A 26,844-nucleotide genomic window follows, 5' to 3' on the forward strand; every position below is an offset into this window, starting at 1 on the left:
TGCTGATATTTTCGATTTACAAATTTTTAAAAAAATTCTATAAAATATCATGTAAATTTAAAAACTGTACAATTTTATTCCCAACAGGTAGCTGAATGAAACAGTTTTAAACTGGAAGTTAATATTCGCTTCCGTCATAAATGGTTCATATGCAAGCCTTAGAGACATCACATTCAGATACCCCATGTAACCTATTTCAACTTCTAATGTCATTACCATTGCTGTGATTGTAATAGATCCATTGTCCATTGTATGGCTTTGGAAGAGACATTGGCGTTTCCTCAGCTGGCAAATTGTAGAACCTGTATTCAACAAACAATCGTTGAATAGTTTCATCCTTCAGGATTTGAGTATCTTCGTTCAGAGTGAGAGATACAATCTCAATCCGGATCTTTTCTGATGGCTGTAAGTTTTTAAAACATAAAAGAATGAAGTAAGTTACAAAGTTATCTAAATTTCAGTGAGTGGATGTCTCATCCTGTAAAATGACTTGAGGCATTCTAGTGAAAAGTTAATTTTCTACTTATTACCTTTAGGACCCATGAAATGTACATTAAACCAAGAATCATCTTCTTTCATTATGTATTTTCAGGTACTTTTACAGCAAACCTAAATCTGAATATTTCAAGAAGTCTGTTTTATTATTCAGTAGATTCATGGAAATTTTACAAAGATGACAAGAAAATTACGCACTATTCTGTCTCTGTTAATACAGGTACAAGGCTTCATCTGGAAATATTACGAGGATTAGCATGACATGATGAAATATTTAGTGGATTTTTTTTTCTTTAAACCTAATAAATCAAATGACTGCCAAGTGTCATTAAAGTGATGGCCTTTGAGTTGAATAAGCTTTTCATATTCAAATTAGAAATAAAAAAAGACATAGAAGCAATGAAAGGTTTAGCAAATAACCCAAATAATCCAGAGCTCAGCTACTAAGAATGATAGTGGTGTTAAATTTTATCCTAATAACATATTTATACATAGTAATCCATTTAGCCACTAGGTTAGTCTGACATGACAATTTGTTGGCAAGAAAAATAAGAACAAGTGTAAAAAAGAACTATCATTACTTTGACCATCCAAAGTCAGTGGAGTACTTTTCAAGTGTAACCTCTTAAGATTTAAGGAAATAAAGAAACTAAATTACACAGAGGAGGATCTGTACACAGCAAGGAGGGAAACTACTAGATAGTCTGTTTTTGTAATGCTGGAGGAGGGACAAATACGGGTCAGATTATCAAGAGAAGTGCCTTGGTTTTCTTTGAATAATACCATGGAAATGATTATATAAACTGGAATGGGATGATGGGGTTGAGCTTTAATTTCTTCTCCAAAAGCTGGCATCTCTGACAGTGAGCAATCTTTCGGCACCTTACGGATGTGTTAGCATGCCATTCTACAATTTGTAGTTTGAACCACAAATGTCAGGTTCAAACAAGAGAACTGTGTTGAGACTGACATCAAAAAAACCTAACAAAGAGAAGTGGAAGATAATTCAGCACAATAAAAATATTACTATAATTCAACTTATAAAAGTCTATGACTACTTTTTAGAATATTCTGTTGATTTTTACACTTAATGAAGTATGTGCCTAACAAATACAGAAATCCATGGCAATGCAAATGAATCTCCAAACCAGGATTTAGCACACAAAATTTGTTAAGTTTCTCATTGCAAATATGATCAGATTCATCTATTTGCATATTGGTTTCTAGTGTATTCACCAGCTGTGTGGAATGAACCCCAGCCATCAGTATCAGATGTATACTAGTTTAGCCCTCTTTATTGAGCGAAGCTGTTTGATCCATTACCAACAGTATCCTGAAGGGTCTTGTGGTCACTGGCTGAAGAAGGCCTTGATTCAAGACCCACCTGTTCCAGAGGTGTGTCACAAAATATCTAAACAAATTGACTAAAAATATTAAGTGTCCTGCTGTACTCTGGACATGCCTAACACAGACATTCAGGCTGTGGTGGTAACTGATTCATAGCACTGCAAAAAAGTCAAAACACAGAAATAGGTCACGAGCCCAAGCAGTGCTCAATGGTATTTACCCTCTTTGTGCAATGTAGTTCCAATTGGATTTATCTAGCCTGTTTATATATCCATTCAACCCCTTTTCTTTATGCAGGTGTCCAATCTAAATTTGAATACTGACATAATTTCTGCCTTAAAAAGCAACTTTTGAAGTGAATTCCACAGCCTCACAATTCATTGTGTAAAACTGTTTCTTTTTATATCCCAAATCTTTGATTTAATATTGTACCTATGGCCTGTCATTCTAGATGCATCACCTACTTGAGCCAGAAATTGTGTTGCACCACTTGTAAAGCCTCTACATATTTTTTATAAATATATATATATACGCGAATCCCAAAATTGCACATAGATCAGGTACAGGGAAACACAGCACTGTTAGATACACAACAGCACTTACACTGGAGTGTCAACAAAGATAATACTGAAGCATTTGCAACCACATTCTTTCAGAAGACATAAGTTGATGATTATCTTGACGTCCACTTGCGGTTCACAACTATATTCTTGCCAGTTCAGTTCACTCCACTTGATATTCATAAGCAAATTCCCAGTTGCAGTAATGAACACTGGTTCTCTGGAACTCGATGTGGCCATAGCCAAACTTTTAAAGTTGAGTTACAACACTGGCACCCACTTAAAATGTGGAAAATTACTTGGGTCCTTAAAAAGCCAATTACTACTCGTCAGCGTTCAAGGGAAAGACAAATGACACAGTGGTATTATCAGTGGAGTTGCATCCCTGAGGCCTCATCTGGTTCACTTACGTTCTTTAGGGAGGAAATCTGACAACTTTACCCGGTATTGGACTCCAGGTTCACAGCAACGTTCGAAACTCAACCTCTCACAAGGGTTCAAGAGTGTGGTGCTGAAAAGCACAGCTGGTCAGGCAGCATCCGAGGAACAAGAGATTCGATGTTTCGAGCATAAGCCCTTCAGCAGGAATGAGCTCATATTGATTCTCCTGCTCCTCGGATGCTGCCTGATCGGCTTTACTTTTCCAACGCCACACTCTTCAACTCTGTTCTCCAGCATCTGCAGTCCTCACTTTCTCCTTCTCAAAAGGAATGTTGATTCAATTTTTAAAAAAGTCTACTCCGAGTTATCAGCAAAGTGACAAAGTGCTGTTAACTGCACTATCAAGCAGCGATTACTTATCAACCACATACTCAGTCTGGAATACACCAGGACCATTCAGCTCCAGAATGTCCAAACTGATCCAAACAAGAACAAATGAGCTGAATTAGTGAAGTGACATGAAAGAGAGAGACCCAACAGCAAGGCAACATTTGACTGAGTGTTGCATCAAGGATCTCCAAAAGATGTAAATAAGAATCAGGCAGAAAACTCGCCACTTGTTGAAGTCAAACCAAACAGAAAGGCAGTTATAGTTACTGGAGACCAATCATCTCAGACTCATGACAAGTTACTTAGGGCAGTGTCCTCAGCTCAACCATCTTCAGTTGTGTCAATAATAACTTCTCCAACATGAGGTCAAAATTGAGGATGTTCCTGCTTACTGCACTTTTTAAAGCACCGTTTGGAGGACACCCTTCAGTTCATTATGCCCATGCTGACTCTCTGTAGGAGCAAATCACCTTTACTGTAAACTTTTTCTTTATAAGGAATGGTTGAATTTCCTTTTGAATGCCATGATGGGACCAGCCTTCATAACACTCTCAGGCAATGCATCCACAGCTTAATACCTTGCTGTGAAGTAAAGGTTTTCCTTGTGTCAGCTCATTCATTATCTTGCCAATTATCTTAAACCCACTAGCTCTCTATCCTTCCACTACAGCAACAGTTTCTTCTATCTGATCTACAGAATTTCCATCATGATTTTGAATACCTCAATCAAATCTTCTCTTAACATTTCTTCTCCAAGTCTCAGTTTCTCTTATCCATCTGTGTAGCTTAATAATATCCTCATCAGTGGAACCACTGTAGAAAGGTGTAGTCTGCACTCATTTTAATGAATATTGATGTTTTATTCATGTAACTATTTACGAGGCATAGGAAGACGCCACTTCCAGATGGAATTCCAGAAAGGTCCTTCTCTATAACTGGGTTCTGTGCCTGCAAGGGTACAGAAACATGTCTTCTCCTGCCACATGAGGGGATAAAGTTCCAGAACAGAATCTATAAGACTTTCCTGCTTTGTACTGTAGATGGCATACCGGATAGCCAAGTGGGTGATTTCTCCATCTGTTTCTAAGCCTTTCCTCTTGCACATTCTCTTTCCACAGCAGATCTCCATCCTTCACAATGTCTTGCTTCTCTTTGATAATCTGGTGTGAACTGAGATGAAGAGTTTTGATCTCTCTGTCAACAGTGACCTTTTTAAACTGGCAAGCATCACTCACGCATTGCAGGTGAAAGTTTGTCTCAGTGAACAAACCACAGTACTTATTTAGTTTTGGTCTTGTGACAGAGAGGCATTTTTGCTCCAATGTATGTATCTCTGATGTGTCAGTTGGTTAAAAATGCTGCTGGGCTGTAGAGGATTTCTAAAACCTGCTATAGTCTATTGTTCTTTAGTTTCCAAGGCTGGGTTGTATTAATATAGCTGATAATAGTTTAGATTTTAGTTGAGCAGTCTCTAAGTTAATAAGGTTGCTGCAATTCTTGTTTAACTTTGATCCATTTGAGTTCTTTTCCATTTTCAACCTTAATCTTCACCAGTCTTCTATTTCTCAAGAAACTCTGTATTTGGTTGTTGTTGTTTTCTCCTAAGAGAAATTTTCAGTGCTTCCCTAAGTTGCTGATAGGTTTCAGCAGTAGACTGTTGATGGCTTTACTGTACAGTAACAATTTGTGAACTTTCAACATAAGCATAATCCGATCTGGGTGGAAATCTCCCTTTTATGCAGGAATGCCTTTCTTGAGTTACTGAGTTGAACTATTACATCTCCCAAGAACAATATCTCTTCCTTCTTTGTAACATCTACCTCTTAGGTAGCTGCAGACTGAGTGGTTCATTTTTAAATCTCCGTTTTGGGCAAAAGCCCGAAACGTCGATTTTACTGCTCCTCAGATGCTGCCTGAACTGCTGTGCTTTTCTAGCACCTCTAATCCAGAATCTGGTTTCCAGCATCTGCAGTCATTGTTTTTACCATTTTAAAATCTGTCTTGCTGTGAATTGAAACTTCAGCAAACAACTGGGTATTAATGACTGGGCATATCTGGTGCTAATGTGAGTTTTCCCACCATACATGGCTGGAGATGCACCCTCTACTTTTAATGAGTTCTATTTTCCTGATTTCTTAATTGCTCTCAGATTAATAAAGTGGACCAAGTCAAAGTCAGTGAGCCGACTCCAGGTTAGTCCCCTATACCATCAGATGCCCAGGTTACAGAGGAGGAAGTGCTGGATGCCTTGGAACGGTTAAAAGTGGATAAATCCCCAGGACCTGATCAGGTGTACCTGAGAACTCTGTGGGAAGCTAGAGAAGTGATTGCTGGGCCTCTTGCTGAGATATTTGTATCATCGATAGTCACAGGTGAGGTGCCGGAAGACTGGAGGTTGGCAAACGTGGTGCTACTGTTTAAGAAGGGCGGTAAAGACAAGCCAGGGAACTATAGACCGGTAAGCCTGACCTCGGTGGTGAGCAAGTTATTGGAGGGAATCCTGACGGACAGGATGTACATGTATTTGGAAAGGCAAGGACTAATTCAGGACAGTCAACATGGCTTTGTGCATGGGAAATCATGTCTCACAAACTTGATTGAGTTTTTCGAAGAAGTAACAAAGAAGATTGATGAGGGCAGAGCAGTAGATGTGATCTATATGGACTTTAGTAAGGCGTTGAATAAGGTTCCCCATGAGAGACTGATTAGCAAGGTTAGATCTCATAGAATACAGGGACAACTAGCCATTTGGATACAGAACTGGCTCAAAGGTAGAAGACGGAAGGTGGTGGTGGAGAGTTGTTTTTCAGACTGTAACCAGTGGAGTGCCATAAGGATCGGTGCTGGGCCCTCTACTTTTTGTCATTTACATAAATGATTTGGATGTGAGCATAAGAGGTACAGTTAGTAAGTTTGCAGATGACACCAAAATTGGAGGTGTAGTGGACAGTGAAGAGGGTTATCTCAGATTACAAAAGGATCTGGACCAGATGGGCCAATGGGCTGAGAAGTGGCAGATGGAGTTTAATTCAGATAAATGTGAGGTGCTGCATTAGCAGGACTTATACACTTAATGGTAAGGTCCTCAGGAGTGTTGCTGAACAAAGAGACCTTGGAGTGCAGGTTCATAGCTCCTTGAAAGTGGAGTCGCAGGTAGATAGGATAGTGAAGAAGGCGTTTGGTATGCTTTCCTTTATTGTTCAGAGTATTGAGTACAGGAGTTGGGAGGTCATGTTGCGGCTGTACAGGACATTGCTTAGGCCACTGTTGGAATATTGCATGCAATTCTTGTCTCCTTCCTATCGGAAAGATGTTGTGAAACTTGAAAGGGTTCAGAAAAGATTTACAAAGATGTTGCCAGGGTTGGAGGGTCTGAGCTACAGGGAGAGGCTGAACAGGGCTGTTTTCCCTGGAGCGTCGGAGGCTGAGGGGTGACCTTATAGATGTTTACAAAATTATGAGGGGCATAGATAGGATAAATAGACAAAGTATTTTCCCTGGGGTTGGGGAGTCCAGAACTAGAGGACATAGGTTTAGGGTGAGAGGGGAAAGATATAAAAAAGACCTAAGGAGCAACCTTTTCACACAGAGGGTGGTACGTGTATGGAATGAGCTGCCAGAAGATGTGGTGGAGGCTGGTACAATTGCAACATTTAAGATGCATTTGGATGGGTATATGAATAGGAAGGGTTTGGAGAGAAATGGGCCGGGTGCTGGCAGGTGGGACTAGATTGGATTGGGATATCTGGTCGGGTTGGACAGAAGGGTCTGTTTCCATGCTTTACATCTCTATGATTCTATGATTAGTCGGTTATGGTTGTGAATTTCAACTTGTCTGGTGAACTGCACTGCTACATAAGGTCTTCTTTAAACTAAAGTGTCTGAAAGGGCTTTGGAGCTTATCACATATATTTCTTCTTTCAAGTACTATTTTGGTAATTGTCCACCAGATAGTATGAACCATTTATAAAGCTGACAATGGTTTCCCTGTACTGGTCACTCTTTGCTTAATTTGTAAGATGTTTTATTTTAAACAGAAATAAGAGTTGAAAACTTTAATTATCTTTTCAAATGTTGCAGTTTCCTTCTCTGTAGTTCGTCTGGCAACAATTGCACATCACAATGCACTGGCCTGGCCGTTGTTGGGTTTTGCATTGAGGCTTGAAGCTGTTCGGTATCTGCGAGCTGCTGGTGCCATTATACCCAATGGTTAAGATTTCTCTGCATTTTCTACAGAGTCTATCCTTGGAATATTTCTTATGTGGGTGATGGCAACCAAACTACTCCTTTTTATTCTTGTACATTTTTAGCTTTAGCTCTCTGCAGTCTCTAGTGGGGTGGGGGTGGGGTTCTCTTTTGTAGTGTTCTACCTTTCCATATATTTTTTGTCAACAGAAATTCACTACTCACTGTAAATTATTCTTTCATTTCTCATTGCTTCTATTTGCTGTGTTCTCCTTTACTGTATTATTCCTGGCCACAGCAATCACTGCCCCTTTACCCCCATTATCATTCCCTTTCACAGTACTTGAAACACCATTCTCCCCATCACCACAAATAATGAGTACAAGTGTCACCTGACCCACAGATTGGCCAAGTTTCATGAAACCAGCATGGATTAAACAAGAGCTACTTGGAGCAGAAATTAACACTTTCACCAAGGGCGACAAATAAGTCAGCCAGTCTCTAAAGGAAGTGTTAAAAGGTATTCGTCTTCTATTTGATTTACATTATTATGAAAATATCCACGTGTTGATATTAATATTATTAGCAAATATCAAGCCTGAAAATATTTGGGTCATTAGTATTTACATCTGGAAGAGCATTGGTCCCAATACTGACCTCTGCAGAATTCCTGCAAACCACAAAGCATGACAGGACAAGTTGATAAATTGGTTCAACACACATACAGGATTCTTGTTTTTATTAGCCAAGTCACAGACTTTAAAAGGTTATGCTGAAATTATTTAAAATGTTGGTTAGGCACAACTAGAGTCTTGTGCGCAGTTCTGGAATCCACATTCTGAGAAGGATGTGATAGCACTAGAGATGGAGCAGAGGAGATTTACCAGATGTTGCCAGGACTGGACAGCTTCAGTTATGAAGAGAGAGACTGGGGTTAACTTCCTTGAAACAGAGAAGATTGAGAGAGGTCTTGATTGAGAAATATAAAATTATGGGGGACATTGATCAGGTAGCCAGGAAGAAACTTTTTCCCTTGATGGAGGGATCAATGACGGGGCACATAGATTTATGATAAGGAATTAGAAGGTGTCAAGAAATGTGAGGAAAATGTTTTTCATCCAGAGGATGGTGGCAATTTGGAACTCACTGCTTATAAAGGTGGCAGAGGCAGAAACCCTGATAATATTTAAGACATATTTGGATGCAGACTTGCAATGCCATGGCACACAAGGCTATGAGCCAAGTGCTGGAAAATGGGATTAGAACAGTTAGATGGTTGTTTTGGCCGTTGTGGATGCGATGGACCAAAGAGCCTTTCTCTGTGTGGTAGATCTCTATGATCCATTAATCACTATTTTGTTTTCTGTCACTCAGCTAATTTCACATCCAATTTTCTACTGTCTCTTTTATCCCATGAGCTCTAATATTTTTCATAGATCTATTGTGTGGCAGGTCATCAGGTTTTGGAAGTCCATGTATGTTATGTCAATATGAAACAAAGAACTGTGGATGCTGGAAATCTGAGAAACAAAACAGAAATTACCTGAGAAACTCATCAGGTCTGGCAGCATCTGTGTAGAGAAAGAAGAATGAACTTTTCTGAAGAAAGGTCGCTGGACTGGAAATGTTAACTCTGAATTCTCGACACAGATGCTGCCAGACCTATGGAGTTTCTTCAGAAATTTATACATTGTATCAATGGCATTCTCAACCAAGTTATCTTAACACTAAGGTGCCCCTACCAAATCCCTGCTGACTTTGTTTAATGAACTCACATCATCCCAAGTGACAATTAATTTTGATCCAAATTTTGATCTAAATGATCATTTCTAAAAATTCCCCACCATTCAGGTAAAGGAAACTTACCTACAGTTCCTGCACACCTTTTTTTTAAAATAAGAGTATAACATGTGCAATCCTTTGGCATTAGCCCTGTATCTAAAGAGGATTATGAAAAGTTATGGTCAATGTCCCTTCAAGGCAAGACATGGATCTACAAACTCACAGGTAGATGATAAGTGAGTGATTGCTAACAGAGCAAGTGAGAAGCCCTGTCATGCCTCATATGCACAAAGTATCCCTGTTGCAACATTTCCATGGTACTTGCCAGTATATCCAGCAAATCAAGTCTGTGCTTCCTAAGGAGCCTACAAATGGATTGGAGAGGTGGAGCAATTAATAAGTCAGATCCTAATGTATGTGGACAAGGGGTATATGTAGCTGGTGGCCATGGGCCATGGTGAACAGCTGCTTTTTGGTGTTGAGCAACATGGAGGCTGGTTTGCTTAGTACAAAAGTAAGTTGAATATTAATGACATGAGCTTTTTCTTTTAATATTTGTTCACAGGATGATCACAAAATGAGGGCATTGCTATAATTTATTTCCCATCCTAACTTGCCCATGTGGCAGTTAAGAGTCACTTTTAGACCAGACCAGGAAAGGATGACACTTTCCTAAAAAACATCAGTGAACGAGATGGGTTTTTCTGACAGTTGACAATAGATTCATAGTCATCATTAGATTCTTAATTTCAGATTTTTATCTTACACAAATTCCACCATCTGCTGTGGCAGGATTCGAACCTGGATCCCCAGAACATGACCTAGATCTCTGGATTAATTAGTGATAATAGCACTATGCCATTACCTTCCCAAGCTGTAGCATTAATAAGGCTTTTAACAAGCTTTGTATGAAAGGTGCAGTAAGTTGCTATTGGTTTCAAGATTGGCCTCATTGGATTTTTCATCCAATACTGGCGTAAATCCCACTGCAGCCCATATTGCTGAGGTCTATATAAGATTGCATCCATTGTGCTTTTGCAGAAATGATAAACTGAAGGCCCAAAAGCCAACTCAGATGTCTATAGGTACAACAAAATTTAAAGAAAGCAAGAAAAATTTCCACAGTATCCTGACCAATATGGAAAATAAATGAATTGGTCATTACCACTTTTTTTTTGTAGAACCTGGCTCTTTGCAATTGCTGCTGAATTTTCTGTATTTAAACAGTGATTACATGTCAAAAGTACTTCACTGTCAGTGGCAGGCACAGATATCACAAGCTCCATTGATGCTCAAGGCCTATCTCCTGTCCGCAATCCCAGCCTCCAATCTTCGCACAGCAAGCCCCTGTACAACTGTGCCTAAGTTATTGGGCCCTGATGTACTCACTTCTGTTCTGGGCCCTGATGACCAGAAAATACTGCAAGATGTCCTGAGGTCATGAAGAGCATAAAATAAATACAAATTTTAACAAATGTGTATATTACACAGACAAACATGGCCAATTCTGCACATTAAGCCTGCTGTATCATTGCCCTACTGAGCAATTAAATCTATTGGTTAATAATCATAGAGGCAATGGTCCATTCCCCCCACCACTCCCAACACCTCTGCACACCCCATTGCACCTTCCCCTGCAATCACAGCAAGTATAATGCCTGCCCATTTACTTCCTTCTTCCTGACTACCCCAGACACACCTTCCAGGTGAAGCAGCAAATTGCCTGCACTTCATTCAATCTAGTTTACTACATTTGCTGCTCACAATGTGGTCTCCTCCACACTGGGGGAGGAATCGCAGATTGAGTGATTGCTTTGCATAACACCTATATTCTGTCTGCAAAAGTGATCCCGAACTACCAGTTGCCTGCTACTTCAATACACCACTGTGTTACCTGGCCAACATTTCTGTCTTGGGCATGCTGCAGTGCTCCAGTGAGTTGGAAGGACATTTTCTGCTTGAGAATCCCTCAGGGCTCCATATTTAGTTCAATAATTTCAGAGCATGAACACTTCCTTCCATGTCCTTTACAAGTTCTCAGTCCCCTGGTCCTGTCATCAGATGGGCTTACTTTCATCACATCCAACCCTTTTTCACCCATTAATGGTCCTTATTGTCAGTTTTTCTTTCTCTTCAGCTCATCATTACTCATCCCTGTGTCTGTCCAAATGCTGTTGTCTTTCGCTCTCTCTCTCTCTGGGCTTCATCTGTGCCTATCGTTTGCTTCTTTAGTTGCGCCCCGCCCCCTGTTTTCAACATATGCACCACATTCTTCTGGCTACAGTCATTTCTGAAGAAGTGTCACTGCACCCAAAATATTATCTCTATTTTATTTCTACAGATGCTGCCAGGCCTGCTGAGTTTCTCCAGCAATTTCTGTTTTCGTTTTAGTTCGTAAGTAATGATCATCAAGTCAATTAAATATCATTGGTAGATCTTTGATCAAACTCACTAATAGATAACAATTCATTGATTAAATCAGCATTGCCAAGTTAGATAAACAGTAAGTGGCATGCATCAAGCAAGCTATTATCATACAGAAGAAAATATAGTGGTCACAGATTTAACCAAATCTAATTTAAAGTAAGATTCCTTGCTGGTACCAATCAGACAGAAAAGAATGAAACCACATGATTATAGTTTTACAAAATCAAAGGGCTGTAATTTCTGACACATAATGTTGTGATTTACAATGTCAACTTTTTTTTTCTCAAAATCAAAAAGCAGTTCCCTATAAAATGGCCCCTACAGAAAACTTGATGGATGTTTTCAATAAATTCAGAAAGAAATATTTGGGTTTCGTGAAAGCAAAGCAGCATTGATGGCAATCTATCAAACATTCATGTTTATTCAAAACAATAAATTCAATCTTGCTGAATAAGTTTCTTGACGCCTGATGATAATTACTCAGGTGAAATATGCCATTGAACTTACATAAAAAGTAAATACCTTATATTCTTCTGCTTATTTGGCAAAATAAAATCAATTGTGAGTTCCAAATTAATAATTTGTGATAAAGATGATTTGATTTTAAACAATGTGAATTATTTCTTTGTTGCAATGGGTTTAAATAAGAAGAATTTGTTGTAATGTCCAAGATAATGTTTAGGATATTGGTAAGGTCCCTTTTAGAATACAGCACAAAAGTCTGGTCATCCTTCTACAGGAAGGGTGTTGTTAAACTTAAGAGGGTGCAGAAACGATTCACAAGGATGTTGCCTGGATTGAACGGTTTCAGTTGTAAGGAGAAGCTGAATAGGGTTGGACTTTTTGCCCTGGAGTTTTGGAGGTGGAGGGGTGACCTTATAGAGGCTTATAAAATTTTGGGGCTTGGATAAGGTGAGTAGCCAAGATGTGAGAGGAGTAGGGTTTAAAAAGGACATGAGAGATAACATTTTCATGCAGAGGGTGGTGCATATGTGGAATAAGCTGCCAGAGGAACTGGTGGAGGCAGGTACAATAACAACATTTAAAAGGCATCTGGATGGGTTTGTGAATAGGAAGGGCCGAGAGGGATATGGACCAAATGCTGGCAAATGGAACTAGATCAGACTGAGATGTCTGATCAGCATGATCGAATTGGACCTAGGAGTCTGTTTCCTTGCTGTATGAGTCTGTGACTCTAAGTCAATCCACTGTCATGTTGTTAAACTAATTAGGTTGGTATTTGCATTTAAATTTGGGAATTTAGTGTAAATGAAACTTTATTAATGATAAACTACTATATTGTAAGTCTGTCACGCGAATGGTGCTATTTTGATAGACTTACCTACTCCTCCCTTTTGCCACAGACCTTCCCTCTTCTGACAACTTTCTTTTTCATTGGAACTTCTGGTTGCTGCCAACTGTCCCTACCATCAATTGTCCTAGCCACTATTGATTTACCTTTTTGTCAACCTGCCCTTGTGCCATATCTTCAGATTGCAACCCACCTCTGTGACTCAAAGCTGCTCTTGCCTCTTGCTTCTCATTGTGCAATCCTTGCAGATGGCAAAGGTAATGAGATGAAAGTGGCAAATGTGAAAGGCAGCAAGAGGTGGCTTTGGCAAAAAGTTCAATGAGAGAGATGGTCAGTTAGCATGACTGGCACTGAACAATATGGTTGGTGAGTGGGAGAGAGGGAAAACTAGAGGTGTGGGATTCTTCAGAGTGTGGAGAAATAGGAGAAGCTGGGTATTGGTTGATGGACATTTGCTCATCAGGCTGCTAGTAACATCTTTTCTGGGGTCTGTTGGCATCCCTTCTTCCTGGCCATTCAGGCCAGGGTTCAGTAGCGCGACTCCTTGTGCCTTATTGCTGGCTGACAAGATGTCGGTAGTGGCTGGACCTGTTGGATTTTCATTCTCTTCTCTGCAATATTGGCCAGTACCACATTATTCTGATGGTGGATCATGGTTGGCAGTGCAGGGGAGCTGTTGAATGTTGTTCAAGTTAGCAGAGGCAGGGACAGAAAAGGGAGGCTGATGACTGCTATCATCTGGACGAGGTTCTGTGGGTCAGTTATATTCTTTTGTTGACTGTGGGCCACAGCTTGCACAGGGACTCCACAGTTCCATTTGCTGTCTTTAGGGGGGGGTGATCAGATCTACTGAGATAAATCATGACTGTGACCCTGTGGACCAGGAGATGAGGAAAGACTGTAGGGCGCTGCCAATTCTGTTGCGCACAGCACCCCCTGAATCAGGGAAGTGGGGAGAGAGACAGCCAGGTTCTGTTATTGCTGATGCCTTGTGAACAGGAGGGTGCCTGGGGTGAGGCTCAGTCATGTCTGGGCAGATTCCAGGGTGATTGTGACCATTTGGAGTGATAGTGGGTTATTAGGGAGATGCTGTCTAGTAGCAGCTGGCAGGGGCAAGTGACAGTTCCAGCAGATGGCCTAGGGCCTATTGGTAGGGGCTCCCTGATACAGACCTTGGACCACAGTTCGAAATTGAGAGAGGTCACAATTTGAAAGGCCGGAATGCCTTTGAACCTGCATCTGAAAGGAAGAGATTGTGCCTTGTGTCTACCATCATAATCAATATTAGGACATATCACATGGCACTCAATGAATTTTCTTTCCTCAGAACTACCGACTTTCCTCATCTCCTGGTCCACAGGGCCACAGTCATGATTTATCTCAGTAGATCTGCTTCCCCCTCGAGACAGCAGATGAAACTGTGGAGTCCCTGTGCAAGCTGTGGCTCACAGTCAACAGAACAATATATTGTGGGCAGCAAGATAGCTCAGAGGTTAGCACTACTGCCTCACAGCACCAGGGTCCCAGGTTCAATTCTACCCTTGGGTGACTGTTGGTGTGGAGTTTGCACATTCTCCCAGTGTCTGCATGGGTTTCCTCCCACATTCCAAAGATGTGCAGGTCAGGTGAATTGGCCATGCTAAATTGTCCATTGTGTTCGGTGCATTAGTCAGAGGGGGGTGGGTTACTCTTCAGAAGGTCAGTGTGGCCCTTTGGGCCGAAGGGCCTGTTTCCACACTGTAGGGAATCTAATCTTAAAACAGTATTAAAGGGAAAGAATGATGAATGGGGCAACATTAAATGCCTATAGAGAGAAATAAAACTGATTTGCCCAAAGCTGTTGCATGTTTTAGGATTACACTTTTCAGGAATGCATCTAGAATGTTACAGGAGGGCTTACTGTGTAGGAATAGCTGAAGGGTAAGTTGAAAAGAAGCACAAAAGTAATAATCTTTGGATTACTGTCTGAGCCATTAAAAAAAAACTGTCACAGGGTACATAAGACCAGAAAATTTACCAGATCGGACAAACATAGCAGACAAACATTGAGGGTTTGGATGAAGAAAGATTTAAAAATCCAAAAGATAAAAGAGGCAGGCAGGTGGGACTAGTTTAGTTTGGGATTATATTCGGCATGGACTAGTTGGACTGAAGGGTCTGTTTCTGTACTGTATGACTCTATGAAGCATGTTGATATGGGTAAAGGAAAACAGTGGGATGTGAATGGATGGACAGTGAAATGATACCAGTGCATCAGACAGTAAAGTCCATGCTGAAAAAAAAATTAAAGTCACTTCATCTGAATATGCAGAGCAATCAAGGTGAATTAGTTGCATGAAAAGGTAAAAAACAGTTTTGATTTAATACTATTACAGAGACATATGGTGGAAACTTGCCAGCATCTGAACAATGAAAGTATTGGTGAATCAGTTAGGAAAATATGGTGAGACATGTAGAACTGAGGTTCTTGCCTTTTTTGAAAAAAAAAAGCTCAATTGTCCACCAAGTTTTGAAGAGTGAGAAAAATTGCACTTTTGAGCAGCGAGGGGCCTATTTACATTTGTTTGCATGCATTAGTATTCATTATTACTTTATTTCACTTCATTGATATGCAGTTTCCTATTTTCCCACACAGCAGATATAGTGGCTATTGGTACTGTCTGGACCGTGACAATCAGGGTGGGTACCTGGCAGCCCTAACTTGGCATTTGTTCATCCACACCTGTGAAAAGTTTCTCCTCCAATCAAGATTCAATCTCTCTCCAACTCCATCCTCACAACTTTCCTCTCTTCCACTCTTGCTCCTCCTCCAAGCACACAGTGTTGGCTGGGACCAGGATGGTGGTGGGAATGGTGAGCAGAGTCAGAGTGTCAGCTGACCAGCTGTAGTGTAGGCTGGTAGGACCATAGTTGCTTTGTATCATCTAAGTTTATCCATACTGACCAAGTTTGTTGGAGGTTACAATCACTGTCATGATTCAACATGCTGAGAGGAAAGGGCATACAGTAGAACTTTCTGTTAAGGGAAAGATCAGGGTAGCTGAAGCCTTAAATATTTTTTATACGTACACATAATACAGAAAAATGCTACATTTAATTTTGACAGAAGTTTTCAGGAAACAAATTATATTTTTCCAAGTTACACATATAATTATTCCTGGAAAATAAGCATTAATAATTCATCTGTTTATACAAGGTATGCATTTAATACTTGCAGTGAATATGTAATAAAATATGGAGCACGGGAGATTTATTTGTAAAAAAATGAACAACACTTATAGATTCTAAGTTAAAAGATTTAATAATGATTTACGACGTGGATGCACAATCTTACCAAGAAGAAAACTCCCCCTCCTGATAAAACCAAGTACGTAGCTAATTATGTAAGTACATCATTTAATAGTAGACAATAGAAAAGTAGCCTCTAAAAATCTAAAAGCAGTCCTCAAGATAAACTCAAGAGAAATCTTCACAAAAATAATTTTTATCCCTGACCTGACCTCCCCCGAAGATGTCCTGGGATCATACCAAATAGGCACCTTGCCTTCTCAAAGAACTCTGCAATATTTACCAGGTTGAAACTGCAAAAACTGTGTTTCCTATTTCTTGTTCATGCTAATCAGACATAACTGGAGGTAGCTACTGCTTTATATAGAAAGTTGCCTCTGTGACGTATGGATGTGTGATTTGGAACCTGTCTCCATATTCTCCCCCACTGAGAAAATTACAGGTGCTATTTTGGGGTTGGGACTTCCAAATTTTGACCTCTGCCATCATCTTCACAACGACATTACAAAAAGTCAGGTGAGGATTTGGAAGAGGAAACTCAGAAGCCTGGATTTTTGTGTATGCCATGGAGATTTCACTCACCAACTGGAAGTTAGCTTAATGATAGGCTTCCAATTGGGCAGAAAGCACAATTGTGCAGTCTGACTTCAATTCCAGAGCTTGAAATGGAGTAGTGGTGGTGGTGTACAGCTGTGATTCCCAGCACAGGGAATTTTGTATGGGGGGGGTATATCTTGGATTCATTGTTGGGGGAACGTGGTGATGTAGTAAGATACAATTTTGTTCCTCTTGACTCACAAGCATCAGGGGAAAGGCACAACTTAGTGCAAATCTGTCATCACCTTATTGAATTGCCAGATTTCTTGACGGCTGGGAAACTCAGTTGCCCACAGTAAAACCTACAACACATTCTTACAAACATCTTGGGACTTGTATCAAAATTGAGACAGAATCACAGAATCAGAATTTGGGCTCGAAAGAGATTTACCAGGATGTTGCCGGGAATAGAATGTTTGAGTTATAAGGAGAGGCTGGATAGGCTGGGACTTCTTTCTCCGGAGCTTAGGAAGTTGAAAAGTGCCCTTATAGAGGTTCCTAAAATAATGAAGGGGGTAGATAAAGTGAATGGCAAGTGTCTTTTCATTAGGATTGAGGATTTCAAGTCTCGAGGGTATATTTCTAAGGTGAGACAAGAAATATTTAAAATGATATTAGAGGCAATGTTTTTATACAGAGAGTGGTTTGTGTGTGGAATGAACCTCCGGAGGAAGTGGTGGATGTGGGAATGGTTACAACTTTTAAGAGACATTTAGATCAGTCGATAAAAAATAAATATTTGGTGGGATATAGGCCAAGTGCAGGCAGGTAGGACTAATTTAGTTCGGGATTATGGTCAGCATGGAATGGTTGGACTGAAGGGTCTAATTCCGTGCTGTATGACTCTATATCTGTTAAAGTGCATAAAGAGGCCACTCAGCCCATCGAGTCTGCACTGATCCTTTATCTCACCCAGATCCTCTAGACGAAAGGTTTCGCCTCAAAGAGTTGGAAGAGGTGGCTAGAAAGACAGTGAATGCATTGGTCTTTATCTTTTAAAATTTTACAGATTATAGAAAGGGTCCTGAGGACTGCAATGTAGCAAATATAACCCAATGATTTAAGAAGTGAAGAAAAGGGAGAATGAAGATCTGCAGACATATTTGTTTGATTTCACTAGTGGGGAAACATTAACATCTATTGTAAAGGATGCTACAACTGGACATGTAGAACAGAATGGACTAGGTCAACAGGGATTTATAAAAGGGAAATATGTTTCACAAATTTTAAGTTTTTCGAGGACATTACTTGTAGCATCCTCAAAGGGGAACCAAAGGATGCGATGTATTTGGATTTTCAGAAGGCTTTTCATAAGGATGTCAGTAGTAAAATCAGAGCATACGGGATTGCAGGGGGGGTACATATTTGTATGGATTGAGAATTGCTTCAAGACACAAATTAGACATAATTGGAGCATTCTCAAGGATGACAGGCTGTTATTAATGGATTACCAGAAGGGCCAGTGCTAGGTCCAGAGCCATATACAATCTACATAAATTGTTTGGATGCAGGACCCATTGTGATATTTCTAAATTTGCTGATGCTAACTAACTGCATGGGAACATAGTTGATTAGGACTCAAGGAGACTTTAAGAGGACTTGTAAAGCCTAATTAAATGAGCTAGAATGGCATATTGAATACAAGTACAAAGTTACTCATTCTGCCATGAGAAAAAAGAATATTTTTTAAATGGTGAGAGTTTGGAAAATGTGAATAAATATAGGGATCTTGGTATCCTTGTCCGTGAGTTATCAAAAGTAAGGCATGCAGGTGCAGCAAGCAGATAGGAACTCAAGTGGAATATTGGCCTTTATTGTGCTGCAGTTGTACAGAGCTTTGCTGAGATTTCACCAGGAGTAGAGTGTACAGTTTTGGTCCTCTCAATTGCTCTGGAAAAGATGGTGGCGAGCTAGATGCTTGAACTGCTGCAGTCCTTTGGGGTGCTGTTAGGAGTTTGAGGATTTTGCCCTAATGATAGTGAAGGAATGGTGATAAGGTTCCAAGCCAAGAATGTGCATGGCTTGGAGGGGAAAATGAAGATGATGGTGCTCCCAAGCATCTATTGCTGCTGCTCTTCTGGGTGGTAGAGATTATGGAATTGGAAGGCATTGTCAGAGGATCCTTGGTGCCTCTTTTAGTTGATAGACAGCTCTGCCACAGTGTTTGGTGGTTAAGGGACAGAATATTGAAGATGGTGGATAGGATGGTTTGTCCTGGATGATGCCAAGCTTTGGGTGTTGTTGCAACTGCACTAGACCTGGCATGTGGAGAGCATTTCATCACATTCCTGATTTGTGCCTTATAATTGGAAGTCAGATTTTGAGAAGTCAGAGGTGAGTTACACACTGCAGAATTCCTATCCTCTTTGCCAGAGCTCCTTATTGTATTCACAGTTAAATGGCGCCTTAATGTCACAGGCAGTCATTCTCATCTCATCTCAAGAGTTAGCCATATTTGCACTGAGGCTGCAATGAGGTCCTGGCACTCAGTGCCTCTGGCACGACCTAAACTGAGTACCAGTGAGCAGCATATTCCTTGTTGGCAAACCTTTAAATTATTTTGCTGATGATTGAGAATAATCTTACAGGATGGGATTGGCTGGATTGGATTTATCCTGTTTTTTGTACACAGGACAGAATAGCCATTTTCAGATGAATACAAGTGTTGTAACTGTATTCAAACAGCCTGGCTAAAGGTTCTGGAACATAAGTGATCAATCTGAATGCCGAATGATGTCATGACCCATCACCTTTGCCGTATCCAGTGTTTTCAGCTGTTGCTTGATATCACATGGAGTGAATCAACTTGGTTGAAGACTGGCATCTGTGATATTGATGACCTCAGTCAGTTGTCAGTATTGTAAATCAATAGTAGATGTGTTTAATTTATAGCGTATATCTATCTCCAGTGTCTGAAAATACTTATGAGCATCTCATGTAAATATAGTGCGCAATGTAACTGACATCCACTGTTTGATCTGTTTAAGGCACAAATCACACTAACTGCTCTGATGAATCTGAAAGCAGCAAGTAGTAATAAACTGTAGTTGCATCCACAGTATTAAATCATTATGATAACAATTACAATTTCAGAGAAAATCATTTCAGTTTTATTCAATGTAATTTTATTCAGCATTTTTTAAATGATAAATCATTAATCATGGATCAGAATGCTCCACACGGTCAGGAAGGAGAGATGACATCCAAAGTAAGATACAGCTTGAGTATATATTTTGAGAAATTTGGAGGCAATGGAAGGGATTCAGTGTAAGGAGGAAGTAGTGCACTTTGCTTGCTTTTTTGTGGCTCATAGTTGTGAGGTTTGTTTTAACAAGATAAATCGAACCCTCGGAACAACACAAAAAAGTGATGTCAGAAGTAAACTGTAAGTTGCTGATTGCTACTAATTTGACCATCATTTATAGGTTTGAAGATAAATAGGGGAAATATTTACAGGCTACAAACTAAAATACCAGTATGAGTAGTTGGAAATACATGGTAAAATTGGGCAGAGTCAGCATAGCATCATCAAGGGGAAGTAATGCCTGAAAATCTTTTAAAATTCTTTGAGCAGATAATGAGAAAGTTAGACAAAGCAGAACCAGTGGACATGACGTATTTAGATTTCCAAAAGGCCTTTGACAAGGCTAGGAGAGTGGGCAAAGAAGTGGCAAATGGAGCACAATGTGGCAAAGTGCGAGGTTATGGATTTTGGTAGGAGGAATAGAGATGTAGACTATTTTCTAATCAGGGAAAAGCTTTGGAAATCTAAAGTAAAGGGGCTTGACAGTCCTAGTCAAGGATACTCTTAAGGTTAACATGCAAGTTCAGTTGGCAGATAGGAAAGGGAGATAGAAAACAAGAGCAGGAACATACACTGAGGCTGTATAAAGCTCCGATTAGACTGCATCTGAAATTTTGCAAGTAATTTTGTGCCCTGTATCTAAGGAAAGATGTGCTAGCATCGGATGGGGTCAGAAGAGGTTTACAAGAATGATCCCAGGGATTAAGGGCTTATAATAGGAGGAGCATTTGAGCACTCCGGGTCTGTACTCAATGGAGCTTAAAAGTACAGGGTTGGGTGGGGACGGGGAAGGGGAATTCTGATTGAAACTTACAGAATACTGAGAGGCCTGGAGAGAGTGGACGTGGAGAAGATATTTCCGCTAGTAAATAAGCTAGGGTCCAAGAGCACTGCTTCAGAATGAAGGGATGACCCTGTAAAACTGAGATGAGGAGGAATTTCTTCAGTCAGAGTGTGGTTAACCTATGGAACTCATCGCTGCAGAGGTTTGAGGAGAGCGAGTCATTGAGTGTATTTGAGAGAGCAAGTCACTGATTGTATTTGAGACAGCGATAGATAAGTTCTTGATTATTAAGGGGATCAGAGGTTATAAGAAGAAGGCAGGAAATAGGGTTGAGAAACATATCAGCGATGATCAAATGGCAGAGCAGACTGGTAATAATGGATGAGCATTATTACCTAATACCATTCTGCTGCCTTTTCTCCATAACCCTGAATTTTGTTTTATTTAAATTATTATCAGATGCTCTCTGGAATAGCTCAATAGAACCTCCCTCCACCACATTTCCATCACTGTAATCCAGATCCTAATCACTCGCTGTGTGAAAAAGATATTTTCTCAGTTCACATTTGCTTCTTTTGCAAATCAGCTTACATTTACAACCTATCATTCTCAATCCTTTCATGGGAGGGAATAATTTCTTCCTATCTACCCTATCCCGCCCCCTCATGATTTAGAACGCTCTTAGCCTTTTCTCTCCATGGAGAACAGTTCCAACTCTCCCAATCTGTCTTTGTAACTGAAATTTCTAATTCCTGGAACCATTTTCGTAAACCTCTTCTGCACTTTCTCCAATGTGTTCACATCCTTTCTAAAGTGCGGTGCCCAGAACTGCGCACAACACTTTCAGTGAGACCTAACTCATGTCTTATACAAGTCCAGCATTATCTGCTTACCTCTGCACTCAATGCTCTTAACTAAGAAAGGTGGGAGAGAGAAAGCAGGAAATTATAGACCAGTTAGTCTGACCTCAGTGGTGGGAAAGATGCTGGAATCTATTATAAAGGATGAAATTACGACACATCTGGATAGTAGTAACAAGATAGGTCAGAGTCAGCATGGATTTATGAAGGGAAATCATGCTTGACTAGTCTTCTGGAATTTTTTGAGGATGTAACTCTGAAGATGGACGAGGGAGATCCAGTAGATGTAGTGTACCTGGACTTTCAGAAAGCTTTTGATAAAGTCCCACATAGGAGATTAGTGAGCAAACTTAGCGCGCATGGTATTGGGGGCAAAGTACTAACTTGGATTGAAAGTTGGTTGGCTGATAGGAAATAAAGAGAAGTGATAACCAGTTCCATTTCGGAATGGCAGGCAGTGACCAGTGGAATACCGCAGGGATCAGTGCTGGGACCGCAGCTTTTTACAATATATGTTAATGATATAGAAGATGGTATTAGTAATAACATTAGCAAATTTGCTGATGATACTAAGCTGGGTGGCAGGGTGAAATGTGATGAGGATGTTAGGAGATTACAGGGTGACCTGGACAGGTTAGGTGAGTGGTCAGATGCATGGCAGATGCAGTTTAATGTGGATAAATGTATGGTTATCCACTTTGGTGGCAAGAACAGGAAGGCAGATTACTACCTAAATGGAATCAATTTAGGTAACGGGGCAGTACAAAGAGATCTGGGTGTTCTTGTACACCAGTCAATGAAGGTAAGCATGCAGGTACAGCAGGTAGTGAAGAAGGCTAATAGCATGCTGGCCTTCATAACAAGAGGGATTGAGTATAGAAGCAAAGAGGTTCTTCTGCAGCTTTACAGGGCCCTGGTGAGACCACACCTGGAGTACTGTGTGCAGTTCTGGTCTCCAAATTTGAGGAAAGACACTCTGGCTATTGAGGGAGTGCAGCGTAGGTTCGCGAGGTCAATTCCTGGAATGGCGGGACTACCTTACGCTGAAAGACTGGAGCGACTGGGCTTGTATACCCTTGAGTTTAGAAGACTGAGAGGGGATCTGATTGAGACATATAAGATTATTAAAGGATTGGACACTCTGGAGGCAGGAAACATGTTTCCGCTGATGGGTGAGTGCCGAACCAGAGGACACAGCTTAAAAATACGGGGTAGACCATTTAGACAGAGATGAGGAGAAACGTCTTCACCCAGAGAGTGGTGGCTGTGTGGAATGCTCTGCCCCAGAGGGCAGTGGAGGCCCAGTCTCTGGATTCATTTAAGAAAGAGTTGGATAGGGTTCTCAAGGTTAGTGGAATCAAGGGTTATGGAGATAAGGCAGGAACAGGATACTGATTAAGGATGATCAGCCATGATCATATTGAATGGTGGTGCAGGCTCGAAGGGCAGAATGGCCTACTCCTGCACCTATTGTCTATTGTCTAATAGGTCTAGGATACTGTATGCTATTTTAAACTGCTCACTCTATCTCTAGAGTGACTATCTCTTGTTTGGGTTTGTTTCTGAGGAATCGATGCCTGTGTTTATTGGGTACCCGTTTTTCCTGAAAACATTGTACAAATAGTTTTCTTCTGATTTTTGTAGTTCTTGGGTGCTGCAGTGTGATGTAGCTCGTTGAAATAATGTTAACAAAAACGGGTACCCAATAAACATAACCCACTGATTCCTCAGAAACAAACCCAAACAAGCGGACAAAACATAACCAAAAACTATCGCTACATCAAAGACGTATCAGAAATGACTTCCAGACTACTCAGATCCCTTGGCATCATGGTAGCCCACAAACCCACCAACACATTTAAACAGCGAATAAAGAACTTAAAGGATCCATTAGATACCACCAGCAAAACTAACGTTATTTTCAAGATACCATGCAAGAACTGTAAAAAACACTACATTGGACAAACTAGCAGGAAACTTGCCACCAGGACACATGGATACCAAATGGCCACCAAAAGACATGACCACTCACACTAGTTTTCATTTATACAGACAAAGGAGGACACCACTTTGACTGGGACAACACAAGCATCCTAGGACAGGCGAAACAAAGACGCGCACGAGAATTCTTAGAGGTATAGCATTCTAACCAGAACTCCACTAATCAATATATCGACTTAGATCAATCTACCTTTCCTTGAAAAAAAAAGAACCAGAAATGACATCACCCACCTTAAGAAACCAAGACCTATAAATAGAGAGGCGGGACATACCACCAGCGCTTCACCAGAGACTGTCACTGATGATGTTACCTAGTATGGTGATGAAACATCTGATAACAAACCTTCAAGCTCAGTGAGAGCTAACTTACAGACTTATCATCAACTTGAGCTAAAAGTCTTCTCAAAAATCACAAAGGCAGTATATAAACTTAATGCTTTCTTCGGTCTCATTTTTGGATTAAAAATTTCTAGTAAAATATCAGCGAGCCCATTAACAATAGAAACTTCCTAAGTAAATATGTCACACCATAATTACACAAACATAACACCAGGTGGCTGTGGAGTAATTTCTGAACTGGTTTTCATAGAGTCATATATCACAGAAACAGACCCTTCAATCCAATTCATCTATGCCGACCAGACATCCCAATTTGACCTAATCCCATTTGCCTGCACTTGGCCCATATCCCTCTAAACCCTTCCCATTTATATACTCATCCAGATGCCTTTTAAATGTTGTAATTGTACTAGCCTCCACCACTTCCTCTGGCAGCTCATTCCATACAAGCACCACCCTCTGTGTGAAAATGTTACCCCTCAGGTTCTTTTAAAATCTTTCCCCTCTCACTTTAAGCCTATGCCCTTTAGTTTTGAACTCTCCCACCCTATGAAAAAGAGCTTGGCTATTCACCCTATCCATGCTTCTCATGATTTTATAAACCTCTTTAAGGCCATCCCTCAGCCTCTGACATTCCAGGAAAAACAGTCCCAGCCTAAAAAGCCTCTCCTATAACACAAGCCCTTCAGTCCTGGCAATATCCTTGTAATTTTCTTTTGTACACTCTCAAGTTTAACAACAGCCTTCCCACAGAAGGCCGACCAGAACTGTACACAGTATTCGAAAAGTGGCCTCAGTTTCACTTGTGACAGCGTCTTTCATTTTAAGGCAACTATCAAAATGGTATATATTGTATTTTACAGCAGACCTTTTAACTTCATTTTATTTGTAGCTTTTCAACCATAAAATATTAATTTTAATTTATTAAATCCTTCATTAGAATTTTTATTTTCAAAATAATTTCATTTTGATGGTTCTCAAATTCCACTGCTCATCTCTATGGCCTTCTCTCTCTATTTGTTAAGTGGTGCCCTCGAAATTAAACAAAATTCACTTTTCCTTAACACTTAAATGTCATTTTAAGTAGCTACGACAACTGAAACATTTTCTGATTTTACTTGTACTCCTTTTCGTTTGCTTTCTGAGAATCTCCTTAGACTTCATGGTTTCACTTTTGGCCTCATTCAGCAATCATATTTGCTAAGTGTCATTTTTACTGATTGGTGTACCACATTGGTTCTCAAAAACTGGGAGGCAGAATTTCTACTAGTTTGATTCCTGACAATTGAAAGACTGAAGGGAGCTGACTATTTCATACAGTACAAAAGAAAGCTGTCATTATGCTGGAAGAATGAGTTATCCCTAGATTGTAAGCACAAAAATGCATCCATAAACAGCTGTATAAATCTTGGCACTTTAAGTGCAAACTATGTCCGCAAGGTGCTGACAAGAGCACAACATCAAAGAGACAAGTTTGAATTGGACCTCAACTAATATGCTTATTTTAACTATCCTTCAGGGAATGTTTGCTGGACTCAGCTAAGCTGTTAAGGGATAAAGAATGCTTGATGAAGAAAAAGAAGTTGGAATACTTCCCCTTGAGTGGCATGCAAGCTCAATTCATAAGGAATCAAAGTTGGATTCAATAAAGAGTTATGTAAGCCTCACTGTCCATTTTTATAGAAAAATCTAGAAAAAGGCTGATTGTTGCGTGCTAGGAAAGTATACTTTCTGTCTCAGTTAACCAAAAATGCAAGAAATCATATGCAAATTGTAATTTTTAAATTGTGTTATCTTTCTGCAACAATACACAGGCCTATGGAACTCTTTTTAAAAGTTAGCAATAGAATGTCTATTGTGGCATAAATACCTGGGGTTTAGTGGCATTAATTGCTTCTTGAAGTGTCTGAACAAGTTACTTTTATGGGAGCTGGCTCTCACTGTTTAATTTAAATCTACTTGAATATCAGCACAGGGACAATGTAAAATGAAATCCACCTGCAACTTGGACCAGCTAATGGTTTCTTTCACATTTGGATACTTTCAACCTTTATGGCAATGGAATCAACTAACAATAAACGGCACAAAGTTTAGTTTGAGATTTCAAGTTGCATTATAGTGAAACATTTAACAACAGATGTGATTAGGTTCATTTTATTCAATCAGCACAACTTATATTTACATAACAGTGCAAAATAATTTAGATCAATCCCACTGAATAGAATAAACAATGCAGTGCTGGAGAAACTCAGTGCATCTGGTAACATGTATCAAGAAAGAAAAACATGAGTTAACATTTTGAATCCAATATAACTCTTCTTCAGTACTGATGAGATGGGTGGAATGTGATGATATTTATATTTTTGAAAAAGATGGGGAGAAACAAGTGGAAAAGAAGTGAAGGTCAGGGAAGGTCAGATGGCGAGAGTTCCCTACAACCATTATCACACTCTTTTGATTTTTTTGTTCTGTGATACCTACGGCCTCTATTTTCTATCAGTTCCTGATTTTCCCTTCTGTTCCATTTTCTCCTTTTCACTTTTTCCTAATATAAAACACCTCACTTTTCCATCTCTCTCTTCAGTTCCTAGCAAGAGTCATATTGGACTTGAATAGTTAACTCTATTTGTGCCTTCAAATATACTGTCAGATCTGCAGAATTTCTCCAGACCTCCTTGTTTTCATTTTAGATTTCTATCATTTGCACTATGTTGCTATTGTCCTACTAAGGTAGAGTTCTTTTTTTGCCATGACTTAAACAGAACGGTCCTGGACAGAACCGTTGCTCCTCC

The 26,844-nt window shown here is 40.0% G+C and overlaps 1 protein-coding gene across 6 annotated transcripts in view; it reads right to left on the reverse strand.

The window, feature by feature from the left end:
- rpgrip1l (RPGRIP1 like) overlaps positions 1-26,844 on the reverse strand; it is a 232,851-nt gene that overhangs the window by 44,704 nt on the left and 161,303 nt on the right. For all 6 annotated transcript variants that reach the window (XM_072547375.1, XM_072547374.1, XM_072547372.1 and 3 more), the window contains one exon: positions 217-403. In XM_072547375.1, the coding sequence (XP_072403476.1) occupies positions 217-403 (187 nt within the window). The remainder of the gene's footprint in view (positions 1-216; positions 404-26,844) is intronic.

This window comes from Chiloscyllium punctatum, chromosome 26, assembly GCF_047496795.1.
Source record: "Chiloscyllium punctatum isolate Juve2018m chromosome 26, sChiPun1.3, whole genome shotgun sequence".
Taxonomy (NCBI): domain Eukaryota; kingdom Metazoa; phylum Chordata; class Chondrichthyes; order Orectolobiformes; family Hemiscylliidae; genus Chiloscyllium; species Chiloscyllium punctatum.